A 13,298-nucleotide genomic window follows, 5' to 3' on the forward strand; every position below is an offset into this window, starting at 1 on the left:
GGACGGCCGCGGCCGAGCGCAGGGGCTCGGCTACCTGTAGCTAAGGGCTCGGGAGCTCTGCACCGCGGCTCTTCTGCAGGCGGCTGCTTCTCGCGAGAACGCAGCTCTCTTCTGGTTGTGGCCGCTGCGGCAGCTTGAGGAGCGACATGGAGGTTCTGGAGGCTCTCCGGGACTTCATCTGGCCGCGGGCAACCTCGGAGCTCATACTCCTCCCGGTCACCGGTCTGGAGTGCGTTGGGGACCGGCTGCTGGCGGGTGAGGCTTGATCGGCTCTCGTCGCGCTAGCGGGCGAAGAACTAGCCGGTCCCCTGGGGTGGTCGCCCCGGGACAAAGGGATGCCCCGGAGAGGAGGATGGGCAGTGGGCTGGAGACTGGCCGTGGGATAAGGCTGGGTCGGAGGACCTGCCCGCGGAGGGCGGGGCTCGAGAGACAAAAGTCTGTCGTAGCCGTGGCAGCTCTTCATCAATTGCAGTGGAAAGGGTGGGCAGAGACGCGGGAAGGCGTGGGGGGGGGGATGCAGGCATTCCATGTTGGGGGGAAGGGCGTGTGCACCCCTAAATGAGCTCACATGATCTAAACGAGTGGGGAGGTAAAGAATGAGCAGCCCCAGGGGGCGTGGCAGCTGTTTGGCCTCTGGGTAGGGTGAGCTCCGCCCCCAAAGATGAGGGGACTGAACAAGGTATGGTCGCCAAAATTAGCGTCCGAAACTAATCTGAGTAGCACAGTGCTGGGAGAGACCGGGACTGAGGGCCCTCCTGGGATGGGACTCTGGGCCGACTGGGTCAGTAATCACATGCCCAGGGGTTGGTTGTAAAGGTCTAATGCCAAGCCTCTAGGCTCTGGTGACGACACCATTGGTGGTAGGTTTTATATAGATCCCTAGCACTGACTAGTGTGTCTTGGGTCAGCCATCATTAGCCCCAACAGGGTTGTGTGTATGCCCATGTGGTGAGGGTATAATCTAGAATTGATAAGCGGGGGGGCTGGTGGTGCAAATGTCGGGTTGCTCCAGTGAGCTAAACTCTCTGGAGGTGGGGCCAGCAACCTCTTCTGGAAGTGAAATGTGCAGACTCTGAAGAAAGAGGAGATAGAGAACAATAGGAGAGGAGTAATGTTGAGCCCCCGAGTTCCGGCTGGGCATGGGCAGTGCCTGGCAATGAGCAACTGAAATGACTTGGGGAGGATGAGATGGTGGGAAACAGCTGCAGGGTGGCCAAAAGGAAGCTGAGAGTCTGATTCTGGATGCGCCTGTGGGTTCTATACACACGGGTATGGGGGTGTAAGCGCTTGCCCAGGAATTGTAAGCTTGTATAGAATAGGAGATACTGTTGGGAGGCAGAGGCAGGAGGATCTCTGTGAGTTCGAGACCAGCCTAGTCTACAAGAGCTAGTCCCAGGACAGGCTCCAAAACCACAGAGAAACCCTGTCTCGAAAAACCAAAAAAAAAAAAAAAAAGAATAGGAGATACTGCACAAGCCAGAAGGGGGCACTGGACAAGCCTCTAAGCATAAGTTAGGAATGTGGGTAACGCAGAAGAAGCTGTCTAGGTTTAACCCTGTCAGATCTTGGGGTTACAGACAGTTGTGAGCTGCCATGTAGGTGCTGGGAATTGAACCCGGGTCCCCTGGAAGAGCAGTCAGAGCCCTTACCAGTGAGCCATCTCTCCAGCCTCCTGTGCAGGGACTTGCTACCTTCCAAGGGCTCTTTGTTGTTGCTGTCTGGTGCTGGTTAGGGCTTCTAAGACTCAGTCTCCTAGAAGGGTTCCCACTGTCCAGGGGTGGGGCCAGAGCTCAAGCCTCGCCGCCTGTCTACAAAGCTTGGGCTGCCTCTGCTCCCCACTCAGGCCCCGCCATTGCTTCTGAATCCGCACAGGGTTTCTGACTAAGGAGGGATGCTGGTTATAGGCCTAAAGGGTGGAAAGGTGACACAGCCTTTTCCCTCAGGGAGGATTCATGTAGAGACGGATGAAGCTGAGAATTTGGGGCCTAGAGCAGAAGAGGGTTGAATGATGGACACCAGGGGGAGTTCCTAGTGACTATACATTAAGGATAATTGATAGCCAGACACAATGGCACAGTGCTATAATCCCAGGTTGGGAGGCTGAGGCAAGAGGATTTTGAATTTAAAGCCAACCTGGGCTGCGAGAACATCACCACAGAAACAAGTGACTCAGAGGCACATGCATTTGCAATTGAAGCCTAGCTAAAGCTGAGGCCAGGACTACTAGGACTTTGTGTCCGATATGTTAAGTTACATGCTAAGCAGTGTTCTGCTCCCATCTTGTCACATAGCATTAGGTGAGCAGCTCTGATGTGGTCTTTCCCTCCGTCTAGGTGAGGGACCTGACTTACTGGTATACAACCTGGACCTTGGTGGGCATCTGCGGATGTTGAAGCGAGTGCAGAGCCTGCTTGGCCACTATCTTATCCATGGGCTCCGAGTGCGACCAGAGCCCAAAGGAGACCTTGACTCTGAGGCCATGATAGCTGCGTTTGGCAGTAAGGGACTCAGAATTGTGAAAGTTAGCTGGGGTCAAAGCCATCTTCGAGAGCTCTGGCGCTCTAATCTGTGGAACATGTCCGACTGGATCTGGGATGCACGCTGGCTCGAGGGTAATATAGCCCTGGCCCTGGGCCACAACTCAGTGGTGCTGTATGACCCAGTGATAGGGTGCGTGCTGCAGGACGTCCCCTGCACAGATAGGTGCACCCTCTCCTCAGCCTGCCTGATTGGAGACACTTGGAAGGAACTGACCATAGTGGCAGGTGCCGTTTCCAACGAGCTCCTGATCTGGTATCCAGCAACTGCATTAACAGATGACAAACCTGTGGCACCTGACCAGCGGGTCAGTGGACACATGGGTATCGTCTTCAGCATGTCCTATCTGGAGAGCAAGGGCCTGCTGGCAACTGCTTCTGAAGATCGAAGTGTCCGTATCTGGAAGGTGGGCGACATCCGGGTGCCTGGGGGTGAGGTGAAGAATATTGGTCACTGCTTTGGACATAGTGCCCGTGTGTGGCAGGTGAAGCTCTTAGAGAATTATCTTATTAGTGCAGGCGAGGACTGTGCCTGTTTGGTGTGGAACCACGAAGGTGAGATCCTGCAAGCCTTTCGGGGCCACCAGGGCCGTGGGATCCGGGCCATTGCTACTCATGAGAAGCAAGCCTGGGTGATCACTGGGGGTGATGACTCAGGCATACGACTCTGGCACCTGGTAGGTCGTGGATACCCAGGCTTGGGTGTCTCAGCTCTGTCCTTCAAGTCCCCTAGCCGGCCAGGTGCCCTCAAGGCTGTGACTCTGGCTGGTTCTTGGCGAGTACTGGCAGTGACCGATGTAGGGGCCCTGTACCTCTACGACCTTGAGGTCAAATCCTGGGAGCAGCTGCTGGAGGACAACCGATTTCAGTCTTACTGCCTGCTGGAAGCAGCGCCTGGGCCCGAGGGCTTTGGACTCTGTGCCTTGGCCAATGGGGAGGGTCTTGTCAAGGTTGTCCCCATCAACACTCCCACTGCTGCTGTCGACAAGAACCTGTTCCGCGGGAAGGTTCACAGCCTGAGCTGGGCCCTCCGTGGCTATGAGGAGCTTCTGCTGTTGGCATCAGGCCCTGGTGGGGTAGTAGCTTGCTTGGAGATCTCAGCTGCACCCACTGGCAAGGCCATCTTTGTCAAGGAACGTTGCCGGTACCTGCTTCCCCCAAGCAGGCAGAGATGGCACACATGTAGTGCCTTCCTGCCCCCAGGTGACTTCCTGGTGTGTGGGGACCGCCGTGGCTCTGTGATGCTCTTCCCTGCCAGACCATGTCTGTTCAAAAATCCTCGGGTTGGAAGCAAGGCTATTACTGCAGCTGAGGCACCTGGAACTGGGGGTGGTAGCGGTGGGTCTGAGAATGTTGCAACAGGGTTAGTCCCAGTATCCATGCTCCGTTCTCTGCATGGGAAACAGGGTGTGACCTCAATTACTTGCCATGGTGGCTATGTATTCAGCACAGGCCGCGATGGCGGCTACTTCCAGCTCTTTGTTCATGGCGGTAAGCTCCAGCCAGTCCTAAGGCAGAAATGCTGTCGAGGCATGAATTGGATAACTGGGCTTCGCATGGTACCTGATGGAAGCATGGTCATCTTGGGTTTCCATGCCAATGAATTTGTAGTGTGGAACCCCCGGTCCCATGAGAAGCTGCATAACGTCAGCTGCGGTGGAGGGCACCGCTCCTGGGCCTTTTCTGATACTGAGTCAGCCATGGCCTTTGCCTACCTTAAAGATGGCGATGTCATGCTCTATCGGGCTCTAGGTGGCTGTACTCGGCCAAATATTATTCTCCGAGAGGGTCTGCACGGCCGTGAAATCACATGCGTAAAGCGTGTGGGCACTATAACCCTGGGCCCTGAATTTGACATACCCAGCTTGGAGCAGCCTGACTACGTGGAGCCTGGCAGTGAGGGGCCTGGCTTTATTGACATCGTGATCACATCCAGCGAGGACACTACTGTCTGTGTCCTAGCGCTTCCCACAACTACAGGCTCAGCACATGCACTCACATCTGTGTGTAACCATATCTCTTCGGTGCGTGCTCTGGCAGTGTGGGGCATTGGCCATCCACGTGGCCCAGGTGATTCTCGACCAGGTCTCACTGCTAATGTAGTGTCTGCAGGGGGTCGAGCCGAGATGCACTGCTTCAGCCTCATGGTCACTCCTGACCCCAGCTCCCCAAGCCGCCTTGCCTGCCACGTCTTGCACCTTTCGTCCCACCGGCTAGCTGAGTACTGGGACCGGCAGCGCAACCGGCATCGGATGGTCAAAGTGGACCCTGAGACCAGGTAATGTGCACTCCCTGTCATGGTGTTGATCGGGATCATTGTAGGGAAGCTACAGGCAGGGGTCTCCTAGCTTGGTAGGCTCCACCTGACAGCTGTGTTCTCCCTGCAGGTATATGTCTCTTGCTATTTGTGAGTTTGATTCCGATAAGCCTGGTCATGGCCCCCTTGTGGCTGCAGCCTGTAGTGATGGAGCAGTGAGGTAAGCACTTGGGGACAGTGGTCATAGGGGGAGACAGGGTATGAGCTCTCCAGGATGAGTTCTGAGCTGCCTCCCCGCCCCCAGGCTTTTTCTCTTGGAGGACTCTGGGCGGATTCTGCATCTCCTTGCTGAGACTTTCCACCACAAGCGGTGTGTTCTCAAAGTCCATTCCTTCACACATGAGGCACCTAACCAGCGGCGGTGAGAGAGGCTGTCCTGTCTAGATTGGGTAGGGGCTCCTGTTGTCTTCCCATCCCTTTCACTGATCTGGCTGCCCTCTCCTGGCTTCCAGGAGGCTGCTCCTGTGCAGCGCAGCTACAGATGGCAGCCTGGCCTTCTGGGATCTCACCACTGCCATGGACCGCGGCTCCACTACCCTGGGGTCCCCAGCACATCCTGGGCTTCCCTACCGTAAGTAGTGTGACATCCTTCACCACCTCTCACACAAGATGAAAGCAGGACCCTAATAGCCACTCTCTTCCTCCAGAGCTGGGCACTCCCTGCCTGACCGTCCAGGCCCATAGCTGTGGTGTCAACAGCCTAGACACCCTGCCTACACCTGAGGGCCATCATCTTGTGGCCAGTGGCAGTGAGGATGGGTCCCTCCATGTCTTCAACCTTGCTGTGAAGATGCCAGAGCTGGAAGAGGCTGATGGGAAGGCTGAGCTGGTGCCACAGCTGTGTGTCCTAGAGGAATATTCTGTCCCCTGTGCACATGCTGCCCATGTGACAGGCATAAAGATCCTAAGTCCCAGCCTCATGGTCTCAGCCTCCATAGACCAGCGGCTGACCTTCTGGCGTCTGGGACGTGGTGAGCCCGCTTTCATGAATAGCACTGTGTACCATGTGCCAGATGTGGCTGACATGGACTGCTGGCCTGTGAGCCCTGAGTTTGGCCACCGCTGTGCTCTTGCAGGTCAGGGACTTGAGGTTTACAACTGGTACGACTGAGTTATCTCAGTGGTTGGAGCACTGAGCATGGGCCTGCCTGTAGACAGTGGAGCAGGGATCCGCTGTCTGCTCATGCTCAGTGAGCTTTGAGGAAGTGAGGCAGTCCATAGGTTCTTGACTCCAGTACTCCAGTATTGTGCCACGTAGGTGGACCAAGAATATGCCTCACTGTCCACAGTGGGATGAAACTGTATTTATTTTGGCTTTAGGTGTCCAACATTTGTGAGGTTTTGTCTTTTTCCCATTTGGTGACTTTGTAAACATTCCCAGCTATTGGGCCCTTAGATGTGGCTCAGCGGAGGGAGGCCCAACATAGCCAAGCCTGTGTGGAACACCTCTTGTACTGCCCTCAGAAGCTGTAGGCGGGCAAACATCTGACCAAAGAGGTGTGGCCGAGGTTCCTGAAAAAAAAAAAAACCAGGCTCATCCTCTTGTTCCCCTCATCCTTACCCTGTGTCCCCTGCATTGCCCACAGACGCCCTTCTGCTGTATGCTCACCCCTAGAATGTGTACTCGGTTGTAGTATGAGCTGAAATCCATGCTGAGCTGCACCAGGAACTTGCACACCTAGAGATAGAGGTTGAATCACTGAGCTGTTGTCTTGTTCTTGTGTCACAACCCAGAATAAAGACTAGTGTGTAGTGTCTGTGCCTCACCGTCTCTGTGCGTACAGGGCTGTGCAGCCCTGGGGTGCTGGCCAGGTGCCCAGTCTGTCTCAGCAGGTCCAGGAAGGGAAGGACACTGTTGAAAAGCAGCAGCCACTCACCCTGTGGGAGACAAGGGTGCTAAGACCAAGCCCTCTGCTTGTGGCCATTTCTCAGGAGGAGCACTCACCTCGTCATGGAGGAGTGAGAAATCCAGGCTGCTCACAAGTGGAAAGGTGGGATACAGACCTCGCTCCACCCCATGCTTGTAACCCTCGAAGAGTGTGGCGAGGCGGGCGCAGTTGTACATGACAAAAGTGCCGCCCTTTGTGCCCTTCGTGGAGGTGGTGCTGTTGGCCAGCAGGAGCTAGGGGATGAATCCAGCTGTAGAGGGCATGGGCACTACACCGTCCTCCTCGGGCTTAGTACTGTGACATACCCAGGCTTACTTGGTTCTGTGGAGCTGTGCTTAGCATCTCAAATTTGATGGTGGCCACAGAGAGGACATCAAAGGTCTTGGTCCAGGCTGGATCTGGGGGTGAGAGATACAGGCTGGTCAGTGCCTACAGACAAGGAACAAGGACTAGAGGTTTAAATGACCTGCCGGTTCTTCAGGGCACAAGCAGGGTCTCCCAGGTATACCTTGTGCCAGGTTCCCACCATGCTTCAGTGCTGAGGCCTTACACACCTGAGCGTATCTGAGCCTAGGAAAGAAAGCCAGTGAGCAAAGTCCCAGTGGAAGCCCTTCCCCACATCTCAGCTGCCCCGGCTTTGGCTGGTCTGCCTGCCAACTCACTCACTGGTAGTACTCAGGGGCAGTCATCAGGGTGCCAGGTACACCAGCTACTTTCACTGGGCCACAGACCAGGTGCTTCTGTGAGAGAATGCCAAAGGGCTCAGTCCAGGTGGCCTCCCTGCAGCCTCCAGGGAGCCTACATTGGTTACTCCCCAGTCTGTAACCACCAGTCTCAGTACCTCCTCAAGACCCAGTCCAACTTCGTTGGCCCTCACTTCAGCCTGAACCTGTGCTCTACAGGCCCTTTGGGTTTTCAAGGGCCTTCAAAAACCTTCAAGGTGGTTTTCTTTTGAAAACCAACCTGTTTGAGAGGAGCCTGGTCATCCAACTTTTGCCAAAGCAGATCCAACTTTTGTTGCTGCACCGCCTCCTCACAGCTCACCACGTGCACAACCATGCAGCCATCCACACCAGCGTCTGGATCTCCAGCCTGCGTAGAGAGAGAGACAGGAGAGTTATTATAAAGATGCAGAAAACTAGTTTGGGCAGAGGTCAAGACTGGAGCCACTAACCAGGCCTGGGTGGCCGCCCTCTGGCCAATGGCACACAGCCTCCTGCAGCTCAGACAGCACAGAGAGCAGATCCTCAGTCACTACAGAAAACAAGAGAGGCACTAAAGTGCTTGGCAGTGCAGAGGTCCCCCACCCATGTTTTGGCCACTGTCCTACCCAAACAGTTGTCTATGCTGGGGTCATAGCCAGCTGAACGTCTCTTTTCTACAAGTTCCTTCAGACACAGTCGGCCTAGGACTCCAGGGGGCACTGTCTCTTTAGAATTAAGTTCTGCAAATACACAGGTCCTCAAGGTTTCGGTTGAGGCGCACTTCGAGGTAGTGGGCCAGTCCACCAGAAGTTTCTGCAGGAAAGTTGCCATGTGCGAGTCCCGCACCGAGGGCACTGGACACACACATACCCTACAAAGCAAAGGTGGCTGTCTCAGCCTGCGAACCAGGTCCACATCACCATGACTTCCCACCTTCCGCGTCTGTCCCCAAAGGGTCAGTCTTGTGCCACTGCAGACTGGAACACGCGCGCTTACCCATGAGCACGTAGCGTCCGAGCTAGGTGGTCGGCCACGAGCACAGCACGCAGCTGGCTCAGGCGGAGTGTGCCCGGGTTGCCGCGCAATGCGGGACAATGCAGAATAATCCGCGGGCCCGGCGAGGCAGGTTTGGCGGGAGTAGTATAGGAAGCCAGGGCACCGAGTACACGCTCGAAGACCGCGGGCCGCTGTAGCTGGAGCGATAAACCCGCGGGTGTTGACGCGCAGCGCAATACAGGGGCCACCCCTGGACCCTGCAGGCCGGCGACCGCACGGAACACGCACTCTGGCACCTGCGGGCAGATGGGCGTGTGAGTGGACCCTAGTTGGCCTGGAACGGGCTGTAGATCCCTGACCAGCTCGCACCCACCTGCCCGTCCCCGAAGCGCGCCTGTAGCGCGCTTCGCGGCGCCAAGAAGTCGCGGACACGCAAGTGCCGGGAGTGCGTTTCTTTGAACCACACCGGGCTACCAGGGCCCACTGCGGCGTTAAGGGCCTCCAGTGTCTCCCCCACGCCAAGGCGCCCTGTCGCCATGGCGACCGGAAGAGTGAGAGGAACAGGAAGTAAATTAGCCGTAGAGCTTCCGGGAGGTTCGCTTGGCTGGGGCGGGGATCCGGCAGTGGACCCTCCTGAGTGGACTAGAGTGTTGGAGCGTGCCGAGTAAGCCTACATTCAACCCACCGCTTCCAGTGTTCCTCCGACGGCCGTTCCTGCATTCGTGAGCCCTACACCCAAAATCTCGGGGTCATTTTTGCGCCTAGGGTTTTTTTTTTCATCGTCATCCTTAATTATTTATTAATTTGGTGGTGGGTCTTTGTCACCAGGCGAGACATTTGGTCAAAACTTCATATCTTTGTGCTTATGTGATGTTTCAATTTTTGCCCCATTTAAACAAGATTTAAATGTCAGACAAATTGTCAGTGGAGTAAGGCTGTATCATTAAAGACACTATTTATTTGGTTTTTCGAGACAGGGTTTCCCTGTGTAACAGCCTTGGCTGTCCTGGAACTAGCTTTGTAGATAGACCAGGCTGGGATCAAACTCACTGGGATCCACCTGCATCCGTCTCCCGAGTGCTGGGATTAATGCTGTGCACTACCACTCCCATCTTCCATTAAAGACACTTTACTGCCTACTTGAAAAGCAAAGAAAAAAAAAAACTTGAATTCTTTCCGATCATTTGCACGCCTTTCCTCATTGGTATGGTGTGTCTTTATTCCCAATAAAAGAACAACCTGATAGAATTGCACCTCTTGATACTTGAGGAATTAAGTCATCATAATTTCCAGAATTACCAGCCTTTAATGTTTTTCCTTTAACCTGTTGTTACCGGCACCTTTGATTGTTCTTTAGATAACTGGTCAGTTTGAGACAATTAAACGTGATCATGAGAAGACCCAAGGAATCAGCATACTGTGGGAAAGCTTTCCTGTCCAGACGCTTTCATTTCAATGTAACTTAAATCTCCCACTTCCCCCAGTAATGAATGAATCCAACTAGTGAACTTTGCTCCGGAGAAGAGTGAACTCTAGGGATAAGAAAAGTTTAGCAAGGCTCCTCTCTCGGGGCCAGGGCTCTGAGGCCCTGTTTGGGAGGTGCCGAAAGAGCACTGGGCGGACACGACATTCCCGATGGCTTCTTGGGTGCCCACTCAACGGGAGTGATCGTGTCATTCCAAAGCACTTTCCTTATGCTGTGGGTACAGCTGCTGGCCGGTGGGCTGGGACCCACCGGCAGTTGGTGATTTAAGCTCTCTCCCTCCATGAAGACGGTTGGGGTGGTTTTTCCCCAGGAAGTGAAGAGCCATCTATAGCGAGCTGCGGGCTGGGCGGCCCTGTGGGACTCACCGCCATTGCGGCCCTACAGAGAGGACCCAGGACCTCCCGTTAGTGTTCTCCGGGGATTCCAGAGCTGGCCATCAGCCTGAGCACTTTTCGTCGTCTCTGCCTGCCACCATCAGCCTGAGGGTGCACCTGAGAGATGGAGATCAGAATGGCCCAGCAGTATTTCTGAGGGTAGAGACCGCCTCATCTGGGCCAGGGCGCTGCTCAGGCAGGAGAGCAGGGAACGAAATCCAAGCGCAGCTGGAATGCTCTGGAGACAACAGCTGCTTTTGGGATTCCGTTGCCCGCTGTCCAGCCGTTGGAGGACGACTCCTGCCCCCAGGTCACTCGCCCTGGGGCCAAACCGGAACCCGCCCATCCCTTTCCAGTTGGGCAGACAAGTAGGTGTTGTAATCCAGTCTAGTGAGAATAAGGCGCTCACCTGGGCCCCAGAACAATAGAAGGTGGGGGCCTCCCCAGGGACCAGGTCCCAATCCGGATTAGATCAGAAGGGGAGGATTAGCTCTATGAGTCCCAAACAGCCGCAGCCACTGGTACGGTGACGGAGCGGGCTTCGGAATTCGCCAAGAGGGAAGCCATCCCGTGGGACCCGAGAGGAAGTAAACCCACGCGTCCACTTGTGGGACACCCCAAGGCTCGGGGCTCTTTGTCCGGCGACACTGCCAGCTCATGAAGTGCCAGGGGCCAAACCGGCCCACATAGCAGCGGCAGGACAGCCTCTCCAGAACCCATTGCAACCGGCCCTGCAAGAACCCCATAGCCAAGCCCCGATGGTGTCGAGCATCCCACCCGTCTTGTCCAGCGGATAGAAAACGCAACCAAGTTCCCCTGAGGCCAGGACAGAACCAGTGCGCAGAGATGCCCAAGCCGCGCGCCGCCAGCTTGCCCAGTAGGCCCTAGACTCGGCTCAGGACAGGGGTAGGGAGACTCGATACGCGCACGCGAAGCGCGCGAGGGCAGGGTGCTGCTCCAGGCGCTGTCTACTTGACGTCTGGTCCGGCTCGGCCCAGTGAGTCCCACCCGAACAGCTACTCCAGCACTCCTATGGCGTGCCCTTCCGCTGGCTCTAGCAGTCGGCAGACTTGGAGCCATTTTAAGGAGAAGCCCTCTGGCCACACCCCCTCGCGCTCCCGCGAAGCCAATCCACGCCCGGCCACGCCTCTCCTGGAGCGCCGCGCCGCCGCCAACGGTCGCGCGGGTGGGTGACGGTTGGGGCGGGCAGCGATTTCGAGCCTCGCTGGGGAAACCTTAGCCACCCGCCCCGCCCACGGAGCCCGAGTCTCCAAAGCCTGGGATTAGGGCCCCGGACGCTGGCACCACACCCTGACCAGGTGTTCATAGCAGGGCCAGGTGCGCGGCTGCCCCGCCCCGGGCCCCGGGAGCCCGGGATAATGGCTGAGAACCCGAGGAGCAGGCCGCAGCTGTGGCCTAAACAATACCCCGAGGGCACCCGTGCCAGCAGGTGTCCCCCACTCCTTAGGGACAGTCGGTGCAGGCCTGCCTGCGGCGGGGTGGGCAACAGGTGTTGGCACAAGAACCGCACGGGGGACCGAGTCGGCTGAGACAGATGTCGGTGCCCACTGCGCGGGCCAAGTTGCGCAGTGCCCTCCGGGACGCAAGGGGCGCTGTGGCCGCGCTGAGCCTCACAGCGTTTCGATCCCATCCCTCCTGCGACCCGGTTACTACGCGCCGTGCAGCCATGGCCGCGGCTCTTGCCTTTCGCTGCCTGTACAGAGCGCAGCCTGCGCGGCTCTGTCGCCTCGTCTATCCGCTGTGGTGAGCCCCCCTGCCCCGCCCCTGACCACCGAACCACAGAACTTTCCGTCCCCCAGAGTAGTCCGGCCTAGCCACGAGCCTCTGACTTTAGTCCTTCGCAGGACGACCCCGCGACGTGGCCACCGGCTCTCTCCCGCGGATGATGAGCTGTACCAGCGGACGCGCATCTCGCTGCTGCAAAACGAGTTCCCTCAGGCCGTGTACATAGACAGCTACAACAGCAGAGGTTTCACGATCAACGGAAACCGCGTGTTTGGCCCCTGCGCGTTGCTCCCACAGACGGTGGTCCAGTGGAATGTGAGCGCCATCCTGCAGTGGAATTGAAGCCTAGAGCCAGAAGCCGTGCCCTCCTAGAAAATTTAACTTTATTTAGTATCGCTGTGGGTAAAGGCTGTGTCGACTTGACATGTTGAATGGCCTCTTCTCCCATACAGGTGGGGTCCCATCAGGATATCACTGAAGAGAGCTTCTCCCTTTTCTGGATGCTGGAGCCTAGAATAGGTATGGGCGTGAGTAGGGCAGTGTCCTAAGTGGCCTACTTCAGACCCTCAACACATGGTTGTCTCCCCTTTCTTAGAGATTGTTGTGGTGGGCACTGGAAACAGGACTGAGCGGCTGCATCCCCAAGTACTACAGGCCATGAGGCAGCGGGGCATCGCTTTGGAGGTGCAGGATACGGTAGGTCTTCAGACGTGGAAATCCAGCCCAGCCCAGGCTTACTTATCCCATCCATGCTAATTCTGCTGTTTTCATTGCAGCCCAATGCTTGTGCCACTTTCAACTTCCTGTGTCATGAAGGCCGAGTGACAGGAGCTGCCCTCATTCCCCCTCCTGGAGAGACTATACTCCCCTCTTTGGGTCAAGCCGCAGAATGAAACCTCAGAAGAGTCAAGGAGGGCACTGGCACTTTGCAGGGTGCAGGGATGCCCAGTGCTTTCCCAACCCTCTGCCTGTGGGCACTTTCACCACTTGTCATGCTTACCCAGAATAACTTCTACTTCTACTACAAATATCAGTCGTGTTGCGGGGTGTGTCTGCTGACTGGGGGTTTGGAAATGTAAGGGTTAATTGTCTTCAGCCAGTGTAGGATTCCATGTCCTCCCTGCCTCCCGGGGTTCCCTACTTGCTCATGTGCAGATTCAAGGAGAACACAATAGCTTTCCTGACTTTCGAGCTAGAACTAACTAGCTTCCAACAGTAAGTTTCTTTCATGAACCCAATGCTCTGCCAC

The 13,298-nt window shown here is 56.2% G+C and overlaps 3 protein-coding genes across 3 annotated transcripts; 2 read left to right on the plus strand and 1 right to left on the minus strand.

The window, feature by feature from the left end:
* Nucleotides 1-26: 26 nt before the first annotated feature.
* Nucleotides 27-6,609, plus strand: Wdr6 (WD repeat domain 6). The gene is made up of 6 exons (XM_041677614.1): nt 27-255; nt 2,334-4,815; nt 4,925-5,014; nt 5,099-5,215; nt 5,307-5,425; nt 5,502-6,609. The coding sequence occupies exons 1-6, from the start codon at nt 147-149 to the stop codon at nt 5,963-5,965; spliced, it is 3,381 nt and encodes a 1,126-aa protein (XP_041533548.1). The 5' UTR covers nt 27-146; the 3' UTR covers nt 5,966-6,609.
* Dalrd3 (DALR anticodon binding domain containing 3) lies at nt 6,225-8,981 on the minus strand. The gene is made up of 12 exons (XM_041677615.1): nt 8,817-8,981; nt 8,444-8,739; nt 8,074-8,318; nt 7,918-7,997; nt 7,707-7,835; nt 7,410-7,483; nt 7,252-7,313; nt 7,059-7,141; nt 6,800-6,976; nt 6,622-6,732; nt 6,464-6,532; nt 6,225-6,366 (listed from the first exon to the last, which is right to left on the minus strand). The coding sequence occupies exons 1-12, from the start codon at nt 8,979-8,981 to the stop codon at nt 6,247-6,249; spliced, it is 1,611 nt and encodes a 536-aa protein (XP_041533549.1). The 3' UTR covers nt 6,225-6,246.
* A 2,546-nt stretch (nt 8,982-11,527) lies between these two features.
* Ndufaf3 (NADH:ubiquinone oxidoreductase complex assembly factor 3) lies at nt 11,528-13,079 on the plus strand. The gene is made up of 5 exons (XM_041677366.1): nt 11,528-12,067; nt 12,169-12,364; nt 12,502-12,568; nt 12,645-12,745; nt 12,826-13,079. The coding sequence occupies exons 1-5, from the start codon at nt 11,859-11,861 to the stop codon at nt 12,940-12,942; spliced, it is 690 nt and encodes a 229-aa protein (XP_041533300.1). The 5' UTR covers nt 11,528-11,858; the 3' UTR covers nt 12,943-13,079.
* The last annotated feature ends 219 nt before the right edge of the window (nt 13,080-13,298 follow it).

This window comes from Microtus oregoni, unplaced genomic scaffold (genome assembly GCF_018167655.1).
Source record: "Microtus oregoni isolate MIOR12 unplaced genomic scaffold, Mior012 000028F_ref0000031, whole genome shotgun sequence".
NCBI classification, from domain to species: Eukaryota; Metazoa; Chordata; class Mammalia; order Rodentia; family Cricetidae; genus Microtus; species Microtus oregoni.

Bases quoted from the DNA above. Each gene is read 5' to 3' on its own strand.
- Wdr6 (XM_041677614.1), top strand. From the start codon at position 147: ATGGAGGTTCTGGAGGCTCTCCGGGACTTCATCTGGCCGCGGGCAACC. The intron at 5,015-5,098 runs GTAAGCACTTGG...CCCCGCCCCCAG, and splicing joins TGTAGTGATGGAGCAGTGAG to GCTTTTTCTCTTGGAGGACT. The intron at 5,216-5,306 runs GTGAGAGAGGCT...CCTGGCTTCCAG, and splicing joins GAGGCACCTAACCAGCGGCG to GAGGCTGCTCCTGTGCAGCG.
- Dalrd3 (XM_041677615.1), bottom strand. From the start codon at position 8,981: ATGGCGACAGGGCGCCTTGGCGTGGGGGAGACACTGGAGGCCCTTAAC. The intron at 7,142-7,251 runs GTATACCTGGGA...TCTCACCCCCAG, and splicing joins TGGTGGGAACCTGGCACAAG to ATCCAGCCTGGACCAAGACC. The intron at 6,733-6,799 runs GTGAGTGCTCCT...TGTCTCCCACAG, and splicing joins TCTCACTCCTCCATGACGAG to GGTGAGTGGCTGCTGCTTTT.
- Ndufaf3 (XM_041677366.1), top strand. From the start codon at position 11,859: ATGTCGGTGCCCACTGCGCGGGCCAAGTTGCGCAGTGCCCTCCGGGAC. The intron at 12,068-12,168 runs GTGAGCCCCCCT...AGTCCTTCGCAG, and splicing joins CGCCTCGTCTATCCGCTGTG to GACGACCCCGCGACGTGGCC. The intron at 12,746-12,825 runs GTAGGTCTTCAG...TTTTCATTGCAG, and splicing joins CTTTGGAGGTGCAGGATACG to CCCAATGCTTGTGCCACTTT.